Source organism: Stegostoma tigrinum, chromosome 5, assembly GCF_030684315.1.
Source record: "Stegostoma tigrinum isolate sSteTig4 chromosome 5, sSteTig4.hap1, whole genome shotgun sequence".
Lineage (NCBI taxonomy): Eukaryota > Metazoa > Chordata > Chondrichthyes > Orectolobiformes > Stegostomatidae > Stegostoma > Stegostoma tigrinum.
The window spans coordinates 32201292-32221758 of NC_081358.1; the positions used below are offsets into that span (position 1 = coordinate 32201292).

At 41.2% G+C, this 20467-nt stretch overlaps 1 protein-coding gene across 1 annotated transcript in view; it reads left to right on the plus strand.

Moving 5' to 3' along the window:
• Positions 1–20467, plus strand: part of LOC125451610 (high affinity cAMP-specific 3',5'-cyclic phosphodiesterase 7A) — a 98676-nt gene that overhangs the window by 53223 nt on the left and 24986 nt on the right. Inside the window, 5 exon segments of the mRNA XM_059646337.1 lie at positions 4172–4323; positions 6173–6236; positions 9314–9409; positions 12036–12136; positions 16895–17026. Of these exon segments, the coding sequence (XP_059502320.1) occupies positions 4172–4323; positions 6173–6236; positions 9314–9409; positions 12036–12136; positions 16895–17026 (545 nt within the window).

Genomic DNA, 20467 nt, shown 5'->3' on the forward strand with positions numbered 1-20467 from the left:
TGATCTCCTGTTTGGAGAGGGTTATTGTTGTTGCATTGCTGAAGTTTGTGCTTTGGGACAACGCAGGGAAAAAAAGTTATTTTTCATTCCAAATCTACAGGGAGCCTTGATGTCAGCAAAAATCTGCCAGCTTTTGAAGGTGTAAGCAAAAATGCCATATGATGGCCACAGGCTTTGTTGTTTTTCATCTGTTTAATTGGAGCCATCCTGTGGATTTGAGGTATTTTCTAAGGTATCTTCCATGTGCATGGATTCTATACCAAAGTTCTGGGGGATAGCCTGGAGAGTATTGGGCTGCCATGGTTGAGAAGTTGTTGAAAAGAGTTCATTCAAGATTGCATTATCGTACTTGAACAGAAAGCAGTTTTGTCCATTTGACCGTTAGCTCTATAGATGACCCTGGAGGCTTCAAAAAAACTTAGCACTTTATTATGGACAGCATACTGTCGGACTGCTGGAGCTTTCTTTTCCACCACGTGCCCATTGTATTCTAGATTTGTCTTTGGCCATCACCCGTGAGCTGTTGAAGCCACTTTCATGATTTGTGACCTTGGGTTGTTCTACCAGGAAGTGAGGGCTGTTTTTGTTCCAGGAGGTCTCATTGTTCAATCTGGTGATACTGATGATCTAAACCAGTAATCTGTGCACAGGATCTAGAACATATCATTTGATTACACTGTTCTGGATTTGAATTGGACGTGTGAAAAACATTAACCATGCAGCTGTTTCCCATTGAGAATGATGTCAGCATTTCTCTGCTGCTTGCATACCTAGAGGTGTCTTGGATAGGATACTCTGCTTTTTTAATATGTAGGCTTTGGGCCATTGACATCCATGCTATCTTGTCAAGTTGGTGATCATATTTTTTTAAAATCAAACCACAATATTTGGGATCACCTACCTGCTGCAGCTGTTTTCTGCCTTCATAGCTGGTACATGACCAAGAAGATAGATGTGGGTAGAACAGTACATGTCCTTTAGTAAGGACTTTGACCGGGTTCTGTATAGTAGACTGGTTAGCAAAGTCAGATCACATGGGATTCAGGGAGAGCTTGCCAATTGAATACAAAATTAGCTTGACGGTAGGAGACAGAGAGGGTGGTGGTGGAGGGTTGCTTTTAGGACTGGAGACCTGTGACCAGTGGTGTTCTGCAGGGATTGGAGCTGGGTCTATCACTGTTTGTCATTTATATAAACCATTTGGATAAGAATTTAGGAAGCATGGTTAGTAAATATGCGGATGATGCCAAAATTGGTAGTTCAGTGGACAGTAAAGAAGGTTATCTAAGATTACAAAAGGATCTTGATCAGTTGAATCAATGAGTGGCAGTTGGAGTTTAATCTGAATGAATGCAAGCTGTTGCATTTTGGAAGGGTAAAAAAAGGCAGGACTTACGCAGTTAATGGTAGGTCCCTGGGAGTGTTGTCAAACAGAGACCTTTTTGGGTTCAGGTACATAGTTCTATGACAGTTGTGTCACAGGTAGGCAGGGTGACAAAGAAGGCATTTAGAACCCTTGCCTACATTGCTCAGAATGTTGAATATTGGAGTTGGGATGTCATATTGCAGCAATATGGGACATTGTTGAGGCCACTTTTGGAGTACTGTGTACAGTTCTGCTCACCCTGCTGGAGGAAGGATATTATGAAATTGAAAAGGGTGCAAGAAAGATTTACAAGGATAATCCTGGGACTGGAGGGTTTGAATCATAAGGAGAGGCTGGATAGGCTGAGACTTGTATCATTGGAGCGTAAGAGGTTGAGGGGTGACCACCTAGAGATTTATAAAATCATGAGGGACACAGATTAGGTGAACACCAAAAGTCTTTTCCCTAGGGTATGGGTGTTCACAACTAGAAGGCATAATTTTAAGATGAGAAGAAAGATTGAAAAAGGACCTGAGCGATATCTCTTTCACTTAGTGGTTTGTATATGGAACAAGTGTGGTAGAGGCAAGTACAATGACAATATTTAAAAGACATTTGGACAGGTACATGAATAGGAAATATTTAGGAGGTATATTGGCCAAACACACGTAAGACTAGTTTAGTTTGGGAAACTTGGTCGACCTGCAGAATTTGGACCAAAGGGTCTGTTTCCATGCTGTGTGACTATGACTCTATAATGCATGGTCTTTCCTTACATGTGAACAACTGTTGCCACAACATCTTTCATGCCTTCTTCTGAGGGCATGTGGGTGCTTGTGTATAGTTCTGTCCAGTAGAATCAATACTATTTAAGGTTGAGATGAGAAATTTCTAAACTCGAGCATTAAGAATCTTCAGACAAAAAAGTATCCTTGCTGAACACGTGCAAGAGCACTGAAAGAAGCACAATGCAAGTCTAATTTCTGCTAGCTTGGTGCAAAATATAGTATACAATAGCTATAATGCAGGACATACTACTAACCTGGAAATGACTGAAAGCTGTACTGGATGTAATTTAATGCATGACAGAATAATTTATTCTTATCATATTAGGAACTGTTTGGGGCAGGCAGTGATTTAACTTGCATGCAATGTTATAAGGTCCTGTAATAAAAGCAAAGTACGGTGGATGCTGGAGACTGAAATAAAAACAAAAGATGCTGGAGAAACTCAGCAGGCCTGCCATCATGTATGGTAAGAGAGAGTTAATGTTCTCAGTCCAACATGAACGTTGTCCGGAATATATTGGGATGCGAGAGATTGCTGTCCAGCACAGAGATTTGGTAGCACCATTGTTAGTGGAGGCCCCAAGCACACGTGTCATATTGGATCTGTGGCAGTTGTTGAGAAAATCAACGTGAGGGAAGAACAAATTTGATCTTATAAAAATCGAAAGAACTGTGGATTCTGTAAATCAGAAACAAAAACAGAAATTGCTGGAAAAGGCTAGCAGGTGTGGCAGCATCTGCGGAGAGAAATCAGAGCTAGTGTTTCGGGTCGAGCAACCCTTCCTCGGGGTCTTGATCTTATCCTTGTCAATCTCTTTGTGTCAGGGACAGTTGCATTTGCAGTCTTTGTGGTGATCAAGCCTGTCTTCACACTGAAGATCTGTTAATCAGTCACATTATGGCATGTCCTCTGCACTGAAAGGGAATATTTCCGAACACTGAAAACTGATCATCTGTGCGACGGTAGGGGTCATCTGCTGCAAGTCCTGGCATCAACCTTGGCTCAATGAGGAGTATAGTAACAGCACCAGACGTGCCTAAACATGCAATGTCAATTGAATGTTAATTTTTCCCGATAGTTGTGCAGCTTTGGAGCTTTCTGCCTGAGAATGTTTTCAAGGAGGAGGTAGATTGATTCCATTGCTAAAATGAAATCTAATGCTCGTGGAAGCTGAGGGGATTGTGGAATTTGCAAACCTCACCTTATCGAACGGTGGTGCTAAGAGCCAAATCACTCAGTTCTGCTCTTATTATTGCATGTAGCCATACAGAGGGTAGAGATTCTGTCGTGAGTAATTCACCACCTAACTCCTCAAAGCTTGTCTTCTGCCTACAAGGCAGAACTTACCATTGTGATAGAATACTGTTCACTTGCCTGAGTGAGTGCAGCCCCAACAACACTCAAGAAGCTTGACTTTGTTCTGACAAATTAATCTATTTGCCTGGAATGTTATCTTAAACATTTATGCCTCCAAAACTCTGCGTAATGGCAGCAGTGTATACCATCCCAACAAGATGCACTGCCAAAACTCGCCAAATGACAGTAACTTTCAACACACAGTCTCTACCATAAAGAGGAACAAGGGCAGAAAGTACATGAGCACCTGTATCACAGGTTCCCCCACAAGTTAGACACTATCACCATGGAGTTATAATGGCGTACTTCAGTTGTTGCTAGGTCAAAATCCTGGAGAGGAGAGAGATGTATCCAAAAACACCCCCCTCTGTGACTGAAGTAATTCAAGAAAATGGCTCACTACTATCTACCAGTGATTTTTCACATCTCTTCAACAAATTAAAACAAATTGCATTGTTGCTTCGTGTGAAATAGTAAGAATACGAATTGATGATTTAATTTATTTTTGTCACAGGTACCTAAGTACAGTGAAAAGCTTCGTTTGGTGAACAGGACAGGCAGATCATAGCAAACAAGGACATACAAATCATTAAGGTGCTTAGAAAGAGCAAGGAATACAATATAACATAATCTTCATGTCAAGCACTTTTTGTTCTGCAGTATCCCCAGAAACCGGAGAATTGACTTCAGCAAGGAAGATCAGAAGGTTGCTTAGTTTTCAAAGATATTTTCGATCCACGCATTTATTTCGTGGTGTACCTCCTCTAAATTCTGTCAGCATTCTGGATGATAACTACATTGGCCAAGCCATGGTGAGTTTCAAATATTAATTGAATGTGAGTAAACTGAATCCTGAGGAAGCGTCCTGACCAGAAATGTTGACTTTCCTGCTCCTATGATGCTTGCCCGACCTGCTGTGTTCCTCTACCTCCGCATTCTATCGACTCAAATTTCGAAGTTTTTTTTGATGATGGTCTTGATGTGTCCTCTTGATAAAGGATTTGGGACATGATTGTGTGTTTACCATTCTAGAAATACTTTTAATCGTATAAATGTCTTTAAAAGCATGATCAGACTCTTTGGCTCCCAAGTTGTGAAACCAAAGTATTTATTGATATGATTTTCATTCTTATACCTGTCTCCCCTCTCACTTCCTAAATGAGTGGCTCATTTCACAATCTAGCCTGGATGGGGCGAGGAAATACCGTAAACTGATGACCACAACTGTGATGCCCGGACACCTTTTTTTGGGCAGTTGTTGGAAGACAGTTTTTATAGGAAAGGTTGTCCTTCAGTCAAACTAAATTGCAGTACTTGAAGAAAGAGAAATCACATCCTGAATGCAGTTTTGTCATTCACCACCTGAACAAGATTATGTTTGTCATCCTAATTTGGGGATTATTAATCAATTCTCTCAATTTCAAACTTATCAACAAAAGCAAAATGGTATAGATATTGGAAGTCTGACGTAAAAGCAGATTGTATACCATCGGTCAAGAAGCAAAGTTAGCATTTCAAGTTGCTCATCATTTGGATCTCAAATTTTACTTCTAGTCTCCATTCATAGACGTTGCCTCACATTGAGTATTTCCAGGATTTTTTTGTGAACCTTAGTAACTGCTGGTTTCAAAGTTGGTTTCTGTAAATACAGCTGAAAGAATGCGATTACCTCTGTGTGAATAAGAGCAGCTCATTACGGTGGTAAATAGAGTAAGAATGCCTACTTTAGAGATACATTACTAGGATACTTCTGATCAGCAATGCTAGAAGCACATAGACTGGACACTGGTGTTGACAGTCATTTGAGAAGCTTCTAGAACCTTGTTAAATTGGTACCTTTGTATGTGAGCCCTGCACGATGGATGCTTTCCACTTTGTTCTTATTATTCTATGGTTATGATTTTTAATTTAGTCTTTAGCAGCTCACCCCCTTCAGCTGAACCTTTTTAAAAATATAGTCCTATCTATGTTGTAGGGTATTCATGTGAAACGTGATGACCGGATCCTATTAATAAAGTAGCTGTATGTAGTGACCTAATACCTTTTTTCTAAATTTTGCATTCAAAAATATCAAATTGATATTGTTGTTTACATTTTGTGTAACATGCTTGTTGCCACTTGTCCAAACACCAAAAGAAATTTTATTTCAGAACAATCAGTCCGTTTTCAGAAGCATTTTAGAACTTGAAACAAAGATTAAACTGAAATTGTTTTTCTTCGTGGTAAGATTGAATTCAAGTTTTATTTCATATGCCAGAAATTGGCTAGCATTTGTATCAATTCACATCTTTTTTTTTTTGTTCACTGCCTTGTTTGCAAAATGTGCTTTTATGAACTTTAGGGAAAGGCTCAAGCACAAAGATAGCTTCACTGATCTCATGCAGTCGTTAATGTCTAAAAGGTAAGATTATATGCCTTAAACAGTAAGTTTCTTACCTTTTGGTTATACCTTGTTGATACCAGCCTCCCCTCAACCAAGTATCCTAGATTTGACTCCTCCATCTGAAGATCAGGTTCTCTGGTACAGAAGCAAAATACTGTGGTTGCCACAAATCTGTTGCTGCACATGTTGCCAGACCTGTTACATATTTCAGACATTTAATAAGTTTTAACTTGAGGATTTTTTTTCCAAGACATGATTAATTTTCTTTGTGCTTTCAGTGTGTGCTAGAAAAGGATGGAAATTGGAATTTTGACATCTTTCTTTTTGACAGATTAACAAATGGTAAGTTGAATCAAATGTTTACATTAGTATTTCTTCTTTTTTAGAAAAATTGCGTATTCCACCCACCCCGCACATGCTTCCCCCTCCAAAAAGTCTGACATTAAGATTTATTAACAATTAGTAGAAAGGCTAACATACGATAGCCTGATTTTATTTTAAGTACGGATCTTCTGAGCAATATAGCTGATGTTTTCTTCATCCAACTTTTTTCCTAAAATCCAGATTGTTAAAAAGATTGAGAGAAGTTGTATGTGACTTAATGTAAAGTACTTCTGTAGTATTGCAGTGCCTAGAAGCACAAGCTACTGTGATCTCCCTTCAAAACATAATAGAGCAGACAAGAAAAATTTTGGTCATTTTGTTTGAATCATAGTGAAATGAAACAAATTTCCGATCCAAGGCTATTTCATTACATATATCTTCATGTATTTCTAAAATTTGAGACTAAACATTCATCCCAAGTCCTGATATTTCCAACTGTCCATGCACATTGTCATTATTATGCGAATGGAACGCCAGTTCCCACAGCCATCACACGGATTTCCAGTTGCACCCAGGGTAAGAGGCTAATTCTCGATTGGCGTACCTCTAGTCCTGAGCTGTCCGATAGTATTGTTTGAAGTTAGGATGACAGACTTCTTCCCTTTCGTGTAGGGAATTACAACTTTATTGCATTGGCCTTTGCTCCCCAGAGAGATGTAGAGGGCACAAAAGAGCAAAAGAAATAGGAGTGAGTATAGGCCATTTGACCATTATCTGTCTATTCCTTCCCAACCATAAAAAAGAAGTTTGCTGTGTTTTTCAAAAAGGTCATGGCTGATTGAACTTGACCTCACTTCCTGCCTGTAACCCATGACCTTAATTTCATTGTAAATTAAGTGGCCGTCTCTTCATCCTTGAGTATAATCAGCATCTCAAACTCTAATTCTCATTAAGGAAATGAATTCCTGACATAAACAGTGCTCTGTGAGGAAATTCCTTCCCATTCCATCTTAATTAGGAGACCGCTTGCTTCAAAATTGTCCTGTAGTTCTAGGTTTCCTCACAACGGGGATCATTGTCTTAGCATCTATCTCAGAATTTTATACCTTTTTTTAATAGAATTACTTCATATTTTATGAAGTTTCACTGAATGTAGCTGAATCTGCTTGACCAGTCCTCAAATGACACTTCCTTTATCCCAATAATTTTTGCCCAGTGAATCTTCTCAGAATTGTTTCCAATGCAACTGTGTCCGTCTTTGAGAGAAAATGCACACAGAGCACTTGCTGTTGTCTGAACAATATGTTGTACATTGGAACAAGACTTGCTTACTTTTATACTCCATCTCCCTTGAATAAGGACCCATATAGTCAAGACCCAACTTCCACTGGCCTTCTGTATTGCAGCACTCTGCATTTTCTTTTACATTTAAATGGCTGACCTTAGGTTTAAGATGCTTTTTACTGTACATAGACAGTTCCCACTTTTCACAGACTGCTGCTTGCTCCTCCCAAACATTCACATCCCTAATCTTTTCAGCTAACTGACAGCCAGTCACGTTCTTAGTAGACAGAAGCATTTGTCATTAACTGGTCACTGGTCGTCTGTGGACTAACCGGCTACTTGTAGCTAGCCCGAGCTCCATTCATAGACATTCCATGGCTCTACCCATCTGCAATGTAGGCTTCTAATATTGCCTGATCTGGAAGCTGTGTAAACAGTGCTTACAGTGAGTGTCAAATTATTTTCTTTCAAAAAGTCCAGTAATCCTTCAACAATCCTTGGGATTTTAAAACAGTTTTTTTTCCCCCCCCACCCCATGTTCACAACAAAAGGAAAATGCAGGCTTTACAACAGCTTTGGTGTAATATTAATAAAACAGCTGGACTCCAGTTGTGTGAAGTAAGAGTTACTGCTTTCGATTTAATGATGGTGCATCAAGGATCTTAGCAAAACTGGAGTCAAACCTTTGACTCTTGATGTTCATTGGAATTACCATCCCCGAATCCCCCATTACCAACATTGTGGGGTTACCATTGACCAGAAACTAAACTGGACCAGAGACACACTGTGGCTACAAAAGGAGGTCAGAGGCTAGGTATGTTACAGCAAGTGACTCATTTCCTGACTGCCCAAAGCCTGTCCACCATCTACAAGCAAAGGCAGCCTTCCTTACTAACCTGGATGGATGCAGCTCCAACAGCAGCCAGGAAGCGTGGCATTAATCCACTTGATTGGCACCACATCCACAAGCATGCACTCCTCCACCAGTATTGCTCAATTGCAGCATTGTATCTGATTGACACGATATACTGCTGAAATTCGCCAATGCTCCTTAAATGTCATCTTCCAAATCCACAGCCACAATCAGCTGGAAGGAATAGAGCAGCAGAAAAATAGGAATACCACTACCTACGAATTTCCATTCAAGTCACTCACCATCTGGGCACCAGCCAATATCGCTGGGTCACAATCCTGGAACTCCCTTGCTTCTGTATCTGTGGAATTCTTTACTGAAGAGGGCTGTTGTGAAGTATATTCAAGGCTGAGATGGACAGATGTTTAATTTGAATCATTAAGGGAATTGGGGTTTATAGAGATGTTGAAGAATACCAGATCAGCTGTGATCTCCTTGGATTACAGAACAGATTTGACGGGCTGAATGGCCTTCATCTGCTCTTGTGTCTTAAGAGTTCATTGATTTGACATTTGAGGATGGAAGGAATTTGGGCGTATTGTATTTTATAAAATGCATTAGTTTCCTATATCTGAACTACCTTCATTTTTTTATGCTGTAAAATAGTATAATGCTAAAGTTACTCTGTTTTGGTACAAGCTTCCAAGAAACTTGGGGCTGTTGAAGCACCTGGGATGTGGGCTTTCTTTCACATCAATTTCTGTGTTTTATACTTTATGGAAAGCTGTCACACGTTAAATGTGCAATATTTGTCACATTTGGCGTATAATATGATTCTTGAACATTAATAATGAGATTTTGTCAAGCTTGATCATAAAAATGCTGTTGTAGTTAAAAGCTAAATGTTTGACAAAGAAATTAATGTAATACCACCTTCCTGTATTTATCCCTTTTCTAGGGAATAGTCTGATTACTTTGACTTTCCATTTGTTTAAATGCCATGGACTTATTGAACATTTCCATTTGGATTCTGTTAAACTGCGTCGATTTTTGGGTAGGCAACTTTATACCTTTTACTAGTTTTCGTAATCTGTTGGCTCCAATTTTGGATATAATAAAACAAAGACAGTAGATCCTGGAAATCTGAAATGGAAACACAAATTGCTAGAGAAACTCAGAGGTCTTTGCTGTGTAGATCGAGCAGAGTTTAAAGTTTCGAGTCAGGTGGCTCTTCAGAACTCAATGTTTCAAAGTTTCTTTTTCCACAGATACTGCCTGACTTGCTGCCTTTCTCCACCAATTTCTGTTGTTGCTGACCACATGATTGAGGCAATAAAGTGATACACTCTCTTGACCATGAATGCTGCCCACAAAGATCTGGCAATCTCTGTGGCTTGAATTTCCCCTTCCCCAATATTGATTTGTATCTGGTGCTAAGTAAAAGGTGCCCTGCAACTGTGGTGCCATTGAGCAAGATGCGCACCCAATCCTATTGAGACGGCCTCATGGATAACACACCAGGAAGTTAAAAGCATTTATTCTTCCTTCACCTTTTAATGTAATTTTATAGAGAGGGACATAAAATTTGGGACCTATATATGGGATAAAAGTAGAAACTCAAATAGAATAAACATCTCAAAGCAATTTTACAAATATGAATATTTTTAATATCCATAATGGGAGAAATATGAAAGTTAAGTATAAAATTAGTTTTTCAGGGTTATTGAGGTTATTTCATTTCATAAGGTGCAATGTTTTAAAATTTTGTTATCCAGTGACAGTAATACTGCAAGTGTAAGTTCTTATCAGTTCCATCAATTTCTAATCAATTTGAAGATTTCAGTAAATTCAGCAATGCAGCCTAAGGATAAGCATAGCGTCACCGACTGGTTCCTAGATTTTGTTGTTTAATGTGCATGTACAGCCACGTGCAAAAGAAGCTGTCAGTTTATTATAACAATGGTGATCGTTAACAGTTCGTTGTCATTACTACCACAGCGTCCTTACTGATGGTTGTCCTGATAACATTGGTTTGTAACAATGTATTGCATTGATGGAAGTTGATGCTTAATATTTTTACTTGAACTGTGTAACCAATTGTCACAATCAAATCTGAAGATTGAGTAAATTCTTCTCTTCAGTGTTGTCTTTTAAAAACTCAGTAAAGCAAAACTTCGGCACAATGGTTAGATCACCTTGAGTTATTCAGAATTAAAGGAGTTTGTTTTTTTGAAACTTGCAAAACGTGGTATATAACTTCTGTAGAAGGTAAGAACATGTTCTCAATTCTTCGTGCATACAAGCATGCTAGAGAGACACGGAGAGTGTACTGGGAAATGGAATTGTGGAAAAATATCCACAATCCTTCTAAGGAACTCAGTACTGAGTTGGCAGCTTTTCTGGAAACAATAATTTTGCACATTCCTGTCTTTTTTAAAAAAACATCTTAGTTTGCAGCTGGTTTTCTGTTGTGACGGGTCACTTTTTATGAATTGAGCATCGCTTTCAAAGAGAGAGAGCGAGTATGCATCTTTGATGTTGCTGGACGTTGCTGTCTAGATCTGGACATGTCTCTCCACTATAGTGGAAAGCATTGCCTATCAGGGCTGCTCCGACTAAGTGGTTTCAATTTGTAAAAATCTGGCCCACAATGGTGACAATCCACTTCTATCAAGAGTGTGACAATCCATTGTCACAGAGCTGCCCTGTTATTCTTTGATATAGATAGGGAAGGTTGCATTCCTGCTTGATGTCTGACAATACCTGTATTTGAGCAGTTTTGTCCCTTGAGATTTTTGAAGATCCCATTCTGAGCCATAATTCCAGGTTATTAATTTTTAATGTCCAGGTAATTATTCCTTGGATAGCGTCTTCTGGGTATGGTAGTCAGTCCCAGCAATTGGACACTCCTTTGTGCATTAAGAGTTTGGCAAATTCAGGTGAGGTGGCTTTGTTGGCCATTGTAAAGTGTCCCAGCTTACTTATTACTATTTTTCTTTGAAGCCACAAAGTCCAAGACTTACCATTAATGTGATTTTAAAGATTTTTAATATTTTACATCAATGAACTGTCATAATGGAGATTGGAGAGGATACACTAGCCTCAAGTTAACAATCCAGAAAATGTTACAGAATAAAGAAAGGTACAAATTTGTTAATAAAGACTTTGAAATCCACACACTTGGGTACAGGATATTAGGAAATGGGTGAGTGTACAAGATGTTGGGTGTGGATAAGGTGAATAGAAAACCACTGTCGTCCTTAATCAGTGTCATGCATGCATAATTTTAAGGCGCTAGGCAGGAGTTATAGGGGAGACTTGAGGGGAAAAATGTCTTCGTCTAGAGGGTGGTGGAGGCCTGGAATGCGCTGTCTCGGAGGGTGGTCAGGTGCGTAACCTCACACACACACACTTTCACAGGTACTTGTCTGTGCAGTTGAAATGTCATAACACTCAAGGCTATGGGTCAGGTACTGGAAAGGTGGAACTGTTGATGGGCTGAAGGGTCTCTTCTGTACTGTATGATTCTAAAAATTTATCAATGTGTGAAAATTGACTTTAAGTTAAATTCTGGATTAAATTTGCTAACATACGTTAGAAATCTCTAATACTCACATTTTCCATAGTGATTGTAAATGATGAGATTTTTGAAAAAAGTTAATCTTTTGTATCCTATGCAGTAATGGTCCAGGAGGATTACCACCGTAATAACCCTTATCACAATGCGGTTCATGCTGCTGATGTAACTCAAGCCATGCATTGCTTCCTAAAGGAAAGCAAGGTAAAAATTAGAAACACACTTGAAAAAATTTAGATATTTTGTTTCAATACCCAATTCAACTTTATAAATTAGCCAAGTTGATGTGCGATATTTGTACGCTTGTCTCCTTTGCCTACAGTAAAGGCAATGCCCGTTGCTTGGGAATAACTAAGTACCTTTAAAAGCATGGGACAAATAAAGTATAACTTTACAATGAAAGGCCTAACAATGAGTTTGGGACGACATGTATAACACGTGTCTCCAAGATAAAATCATATGAAAGTTTCTGACTCTTGAGGACGTGAATTAACTTGATAAAGTTTATTACTAAGCCATCTCTTGTCTACCCAACAAATTTTTTTTTGTCCTTTCAAGTGGCATGTTGCACAAATGCCTTCAGTGCTGTGCTATGTGACTTGCTGTTCTGTTTTTGTCCCTTTTTTGCTACAATTGATTTTAAGACTGTTTGAATTTATTATGCTGTGCTGATGTCTGATTTTAAAACTTCATGGAGAAACCTGGATTAAAGTCAGGGATCTGGAGAGAACATTCTTTCTTAAATCTCATAAGAGAGGAGGCATGCAGGAGAACAGTTGACTGAAATGGTACTGTTGCTAGGCCCATTCTTTCAAATTAATGGCTCTGCTAAGAGGCATTCCAAAAGGAAATCCTATGCACATCCAAAATGTCTGCTCATTGTGAACTTAGAACACTGCTAAAGATCTCTCATATTTATCCAATTACAGCAATAGTTTATTTTCCCTAGTTATAGGAATAGCTGAAATTGCTGCTTCCAAAAATGAGTGATCCCCAATTTTAATCTATCTGTTAATAGTTTGCACCTACAGTAACAGATTTCATCAGTGTGTGTGAAGCAGTGAAAGCTGAGATGAACTTATTGATGTGGAGGTGCCACTGTTGGTTTGGGGTGGGCAAAGTCAGAAATCACATGACACCAGGTTATTCTCCACATTTATTTGGAAATGCAGGCTTTCAGAGGCTTGGTAGTTCTTCAGGTGTTAGTGAGAGAGTTAGTATCAGACACAGAATTTGTAAGTAAAAGATCAAGAGGCTCATACCATCAGTGACCGTCTCTGAAAAGATAAAATGTAACCACCTTTTATTATTATTCTCATTACCTTGTTCCCCACTATCAACATCATTGGGGTTACCTTGACTGGAAACCTGATTGGAGGAGCTGTAAAAATACTGTGGCTAAAAGAATATATCAGAAGTTGGGTATTTTGCAGTAACTCGTATCCTGATTTCCCAAAGCTTTTGCACCATCTACAAGGCACAGGTCGGGGGTGTGATAGAACAGTCTCTGTGTTTGCTTAGATGTGTGCAGCTTTAAAAGTACAAGAAGCACAACACTGTATAGGGGAAAAGAAACCTGCTTAATTGATACCCTGTTCAATACTTGAAACATTCCTTGTAGTGGCTGATGCTTATTTGATAAACAAGATGCACTGCAGTACCTTTCCAAAGCTTCCTCCAAATCATCTCCTAAACCTGTGACCTGTACTGCCTGGAAGAACAAAGACATCAAGGACATAGGGACAACATCAACTGCAGGTTCCCCTCCAAGGCACACACCATCTGGACTTCGATAAATGGACAGCAACACTTTTTTTTTCTTTGCTGGGTCAAAATCCTGGAACTGCCTACCTAATGGTATTATCAGATCGCATGGGCAGCTGCGGTGTAACACCACCTTTTCAAGGCAGTTAGGAAGCCATCCATGCATATGAATGACTTTTTTTGACAGAGGTTATAATTTTACACTGATTTAAATACTCTATTTTCCTTTTTAAAAAACATAATGTTGAAGAAACACCAGGATTAAGAGCTAAAAGATTTTCAGAAAGTTTAAAAGTCACCAGTATTTATATTGAGTTAATGAGACTCCACAGAAACTATAAGCTTTCAGGGTCACAAGAGTCAAACATTGCTGAAACAAGCCATATGGCCTAACTTCTCTAAGTCAACCAGGTTTCCTAAAGTGAACTAGTTCCGTTTGCCTGTGTTCAGCCCATATCCCGCTAAACCTTTTCTGCTGTAATAAAATGTGAGGCTGGATGAACACAGCAGACCCAGCAGCATCTCAGGAGCACAAAAGCTGACGTTTCGGGCCTCGACCCTTCATCAGAGAGGGGGATGGGGTGGAGGTTCTGGAATAAATAGGGAGAGAGGGGGAGGCAGACCGAAGATGGAGAGAAAAGAAGATAGGTGGGGAGGTAGGGAGGGGATGGGTCAGTCCAGGGAAGACGGACAGATCAAGGAGGTGGGATGAGGTTAGTAGATAGGAGATGGAGGTGCGGCTTGGGGTGGGAGGAAGGGAACTCGTCCTCGCCCTCAACAACTTCTCTTTCGACTCCTCCCACTTCCTACAGACTAAGGGGGTGGCCATGGACACCCGCATGGGCCCCAGCTATGCCTGCCTCTTTGTAGGTTACGTGAAACAGTCCCTCTTCCGCATCTACACAGGCGCCAAACCCCACCTCTTCCTCCGTTACATCGATGACTGTATTGGCGCCGCCTCTTGCTCCCCAGAGGAGCTCGAACAGTTCATCCACTTCACCAACACCTTCCACCCCAATCTTCAGTTCACCTGGGCCATCTCCAGCACAACCCTCACCTTCCTGGATCTCTCAGTCTCCATCTCAGGCAACCAGCTTGTCACTGATGTCCATTTCAAGCCCACCAACTTCCACAGCTACCTAGAATACACCTCCTCCCACCCACCCTCCTGCAAAAATTCCATCCCCTATTCCCAATTCCTCCGCCTCCGCCGCATCTGCTCCCACGATAAGGCATTCCACTCCTGCACGTCCCAGATGTCCAAGTTCTTCAAGGACCGCAACTTTCCTCCCACAGTGATCGAGAACGCCCTTGACCGCGTCTTCCGCATTTTCCGCAACACATCCCTCACACCCCGCCTCCGCCACAACCACACAAAGAGGATCCCCCACGTTCTCACACACCACCCCACCAATCTCCGGTTACAACGCATCATCCTCCGACACTTGCGCCATCTACAATCCGACCCCACCACCCAAGACATTTTTCCATCCCCACCCCTGTCTGCTTTCTGGAGAGACCACTCTCTCCATGACTCCCTTGTTCGCTCCACACTGCCCTCCAACCCCACCACATCCGGCACCTTCCCCTGCAACCGCAGCAAATGCTACACTTGTCCCCACACCTCCTCCCTCACCCCTATCCCAGGCCCCAAGATGACATTCCACAATAAGCAGAGGTTCACGTGCACATCTGCCAATGTGGTTTACTGCATCCACTGTACCCGGTGTGGCTCTCTCTACATTGGGGAAACCAAGCGGAGGCTTGGGGACCGCTTTGCAGAACACCTCCGCTCGGTTTGCAATAAACAACTGCACCTCCCAGTCTCAAACCATTTCCACTCCCCCTCCCATTCTTTAGATGACATGTCCATCATGGGCCTCCTGCAGTGCCACAATGATGCCACCCGAAGGTTGCAGGAACAGCAACTCATTTTCCGCTTGGGAACCCTGCATCCCAATGGTATCAATGTGGACTTCACCAGCTTCAAAATCTCCCCTTCCCCCACCGCATCCCTAAACCAGCCCAGTTCGTCCCCTCCCCCCACTGCACCACACAACCAGCCCAGCTCTTCCCCTCCACCCACTGCATCCCAAAACCAGTCCAACCTGTCTCTGCCTCCCTAACCTGTTCTTCCTCTCACCCATCCCTTCCTCCCACCCCAAGCCGCACCTCCATCTCCTACCTACTAACCTCATCCCACCTCCTTGACCTGTCCGTCTTCCCTTGACTGACCTATCCCCTCCCTACCTTCCCACCTATACTCTCTCCACCTATCTTCTTTTCTTTCCATCTTCGGTCCGCCTCCCCCCCCCTCCCTATTTATTCCAGAACCCCCACCCCATCCCCCTCTCTGATGAAGGGTCTAGGGCCGAAACGTCAGCTTTTGTGCTCCTGAGATGCTGCTTGGCCTGCTGTGTTCATCCAGCCTCACATTTTATTATCTTGGATTCTCCAGCATCTGCAGTTCCCATTATCACTGAAACCTTTTCTGCTATCTACTTTTACAACATTTAAAAGGCATTTGGACTTGTACCACCCCTACCATTTCCTCTGGCAGCTCGTTCCATATGTGCACCACCCTCTACTTGAAAACAAAATTGCGCTGCAAGTCCTTTTTAAATCTTTCCCCTCTCACCTTAAAGCCAAGTTGTCTAGTTTTGAACTCCCCTACCCTAGGGAAAAGACCATGACTTTTTCACCTTATTCATGCCCTTTATGATTTTAGAAACTTCTATAAGGTCACCCCTGAGCCTCATACGCTCCAGAGGGAAATGTCCCAGCCTATCCAGTTTTTCCCTATAGCTCAAATCTTCCTACTAGGCAATAATTAAGACATATCAGGCTGTCAAAATTTTACCTACACCTGAATGTGACTTGTTATGATGTATCTAGTCAGAAAATATTAGTGACTTTGCACCCTTCAAACATCATATTTGAAAATCTGGCCTGGCACTTGTTTAGCAGAATTTGTGGAGGCGTCAGGTAAATCTGACTGAAAATCTCTGATTCTGCCAGACATTAGTGGTCTGATTTACTGAATAAAAGTGCTGAGCACTGCGAGTTACAGTCTGGTGTTATAAGAAGCACAGTGTTACACTTCATGTTTATCAAAAGAAAAACAAACTTGGAATGTTGTTTTGTCTTGTTTCAGTCATTTTTGTTGAAATGTGTGATAACCCTCCTTTTTCTTTGAAGCTTGCCAACTCTTTTTCTCCGTGGGATGTTCTGTTGGGTTTGTTGGCAGCTACCACACATGACATGGATCACCCTGGTGTTAACCAGCCTTTCCTCATTAAAACCAATCACTACCTAGCAAGTTTGTATAAGGTAAGTGAATCACATTTGAAATGCATTAAGGAATTCATTGATTTCGAGGAAGAAAGCTTACAAATTGCGTTAATTCTGCTGAATTTAAATTTATATTTGTCCATTTTTTAATAGCTTCTAAATTTAATTCTTTGTCTATATTATTTTAAGAGCTGAAATTGCTTTTAATTCTTTGAGTTTTAAATGCAATCACATATGCTGTAGAGATGTTTTTGGCTTTTGTTCCCTTCTTTTCAAGAAATTACATTTTATTCTGTTAGCTGACACACTCTAGAGAACTTTGAATCATGCGGTGCCTTATCACATGTCAGAGCCTTGTAGAATTTTGCATTTTAAAAATTTTGTTCCTGGACTGAGGGCATTACTGTCTATTCATTGACCTTCCCTAACTATCCTAGAGAAGGTGACGGTAAACTGCCTTCCTGATCTACGGTTCCTTGGATGTAAGGACACCACAGTGCTGTTAAGGAGGGATTCCCAGGATTTTTATCCAGCACTAGTGGAGCATCAGGGATACAGTTTCAAGCCAGGATGGTGTGTAGTGTGAGAGGGGCTTGGAGGTGGTGGTGGTCCCATGTATCAGCTGCCCTTACCCTTCTAGTATGGTGGATGTTATTGATTTGGAATGTGCTGTCTAAGGAGAGGTGGTAAATTTCTAAACTCCCTTTGCTGCTGCTACTGTGTCTCTTAGTTAAGGCAGTGAATTTTGAAGGTGGTGAATGGGGTGCTAATTAAGTGGGCTATTTTGTCCTGGAGAGTGTCATTGGAGCTGCATTCATCCAGGAAAGTGGAAAGTATTCTGCTTGCAAATTGTAAGTGGTGGACAGGCATTGGGGTGACGCCAGATGAGTTACTGTCATAGCGTTCTGAGCTTCTGACCTGCTCTTGCAGTTATAGTTGTAAAATGGCTGGTCTAGTTCGGCGCCTGGTCAACAGTAACCCATAGCATATGGGTGTGTCAACAATGGCACTGCCATTGAATGCATGGAGTGATGGTTAGGTTCTGTCCTTCGAAGTGGTCTTGCCTGGTTATTGTGTGGTGCGAATGTCACTTGACACTAATCAACCTAAGCCTAGCTATTGTCCAGGCCTTACTGGATTTTGGCATGGACTTTAAGCAGTCTTAAATGCTATCCATCCATCTGCGAAATCCATATTTCTAACTTTATGATGGAGGTGTTGTGGGAATTAAGTAAGATCTTTATAAAAAGAGATTGCAACAGGAGTAAGGTAAGATCTGACAAGTCAATATTATAAGGCATGAACTTTGAACACCCGGTAATTTCTAGCGTAAATCTTTTATGGAGAGGAACCTTGTTATACCCTAAGGCCTGTATCAACCTTGACAACAAACTACAGATTATAAATATTCCCGTTGACAAGATAACCAAAAGACTTGGGATTAAAGATTTCTGTTGGTGTACATTTCATTCTTTTACAACAATGTACGCATATAAAGCTTGATTTTCTGTATTGGACAGACAGGTTTGGGTCAGAGTAACAGAATTCTACTGAGCCAGTCTATGAATGAGATTGTTTGAGTAACACAAAGTTAACTTGCAAACCTGAGTCGACTTGTGATCTACGTAAGGAAAATTAATTGCAGCAGAGTGAAAGTCATTGAGCAACTGAAGGTCATTAGCCCTAGGACACTACCCCAAGGAACTCCTGAAGTGATGTCGTGGAGCTGAGATGTTTGATCTCCAGCAACTACAACCATCCTTGCCAGGTGTGACTTGGTGTAGAGTGCGTTTTTCCCCCAAATCCTCATTGACTCCAGTTTTACCAGGGTTCCTCAATGCCAAACTCTGTTAGATGCTGCCATTATTTTGCTGATGCTGGAGAACAGATTGATATGGTAGTAGTTCGCCAGTTTGATTTTTGCCCTGTTCTTTCCCTGGCCAATTTCCAAATTGTAAATGCAGGTATTATAGCTGCACAAGAATGGCTTGGTTAGGGGCACAGTTAGTTCTGGAGCACACATCTTTAACACATTCACTACAATGTTGTCACAGTTCATTTGTCTTTGCATTACCCAGTGTCTTCAGCTCGCTCTTGATGTCAACTGAATTGAGTTGGTTAGAGACTAACCTGTGATGTTGGGGACCTCAGGATGAGGCTGAGATGGCTCATCCATTTGGCACTTCTGGCTGAAGGTGGATACATCTACATTAACCTTATTTTTTGCACATGGTCAGGGCTCCTCTGCAATTGACAATGGGGAGGTTTGTAGAGCAGCCTACTCCTATTAGTTCAGTCGTCTGTTCACAACTGAATTTAGCAGGTTTGCTGAACTTGGACCTGATTGGTTGTGGGACCACTTAACCTTGTCTAATGCGTGTTACTTCTATTTGGTATGCAAGTAGTTCTGTATTGTAGTTGCACCAGGTTGATATCTCCTCCTTAGCTATGCTTGGTGATGATCCTAGCATGTCCTCCTCTACTCTTCATTGAACTTGGGTAGATCTCCTTGCTTTGATGGTAATGGTAGATCTGGCAATATATTGGGTGACAGGGTTACAAATTGTAGTTGAATACAGTGCCCCTGCTGCTGTTGATATCCCATGTGCCTTTTGCCCTATCTTGAATTCCTATATCTATTTGAAGCCTGTCCCATTTGGCATGGTAGTACCACATAACAGGATGAAGGGTATCCTTTTGTTGTGAAGGTGTGGTTTAGTATGATGGTCATTCCAATCAATTCTTTCATATGTGGACTTACCTGTGCCTACTAGGTTAGTTTAGCCACTGTACATTTTAGGATTCTACCAACTTGGTCAGTGCTAGTGTGAATGAGCCATTCTTGTTTTGGACATTCAGGTCTCCATCTGGGGTACATACTGTGTACTTGTCACCCAGGCTTTACCTAATATTGTCAGACCCTAGGCCAATTCCCTCCCAATTGTATACCACTGAACTGAGCTGCAATGTTTGGTGGGAGTTGTCCTGCCTCTGGTCAAGTCTGATTTAAACATACTCAATTTGTGCAGCAGTCCTCCCAATTTTGACACAAGCTCCCAGATGTTGGTGTGAGGGCAACTTTGCAGGGTCAACAAGCCGGATTTGCTATTGTCCTTTCCGGTGTCTAAATCCATCCGGTTTCATTCCTTTCTTTAGACTTCGTAGCGGTTATGATTCAATTGAGTGGCTTGCTAGGCCATCTCAGAGAGCCTTTAAAGGTCAACCACATTGATGTGGGTCTGGAGTCACATGGAGGCCACTTCCAGGTAAGGACAGTAGCTTTCCTTCGCTCAAGGAAAATAGTGAACCTGATTGGTGACATGGTCACTATCAGCCTGACTCTTAATTCCACATGTTTATTTATTTCAAATCTCACCATCTTTCACAGTGGGATCCAAACCCATGTCCCCATAAGATTACCTTGGAGTTCTGGATTACTAGTCCAGTGACATTGCCACTGTGCCGCCATTTCTTGCACAA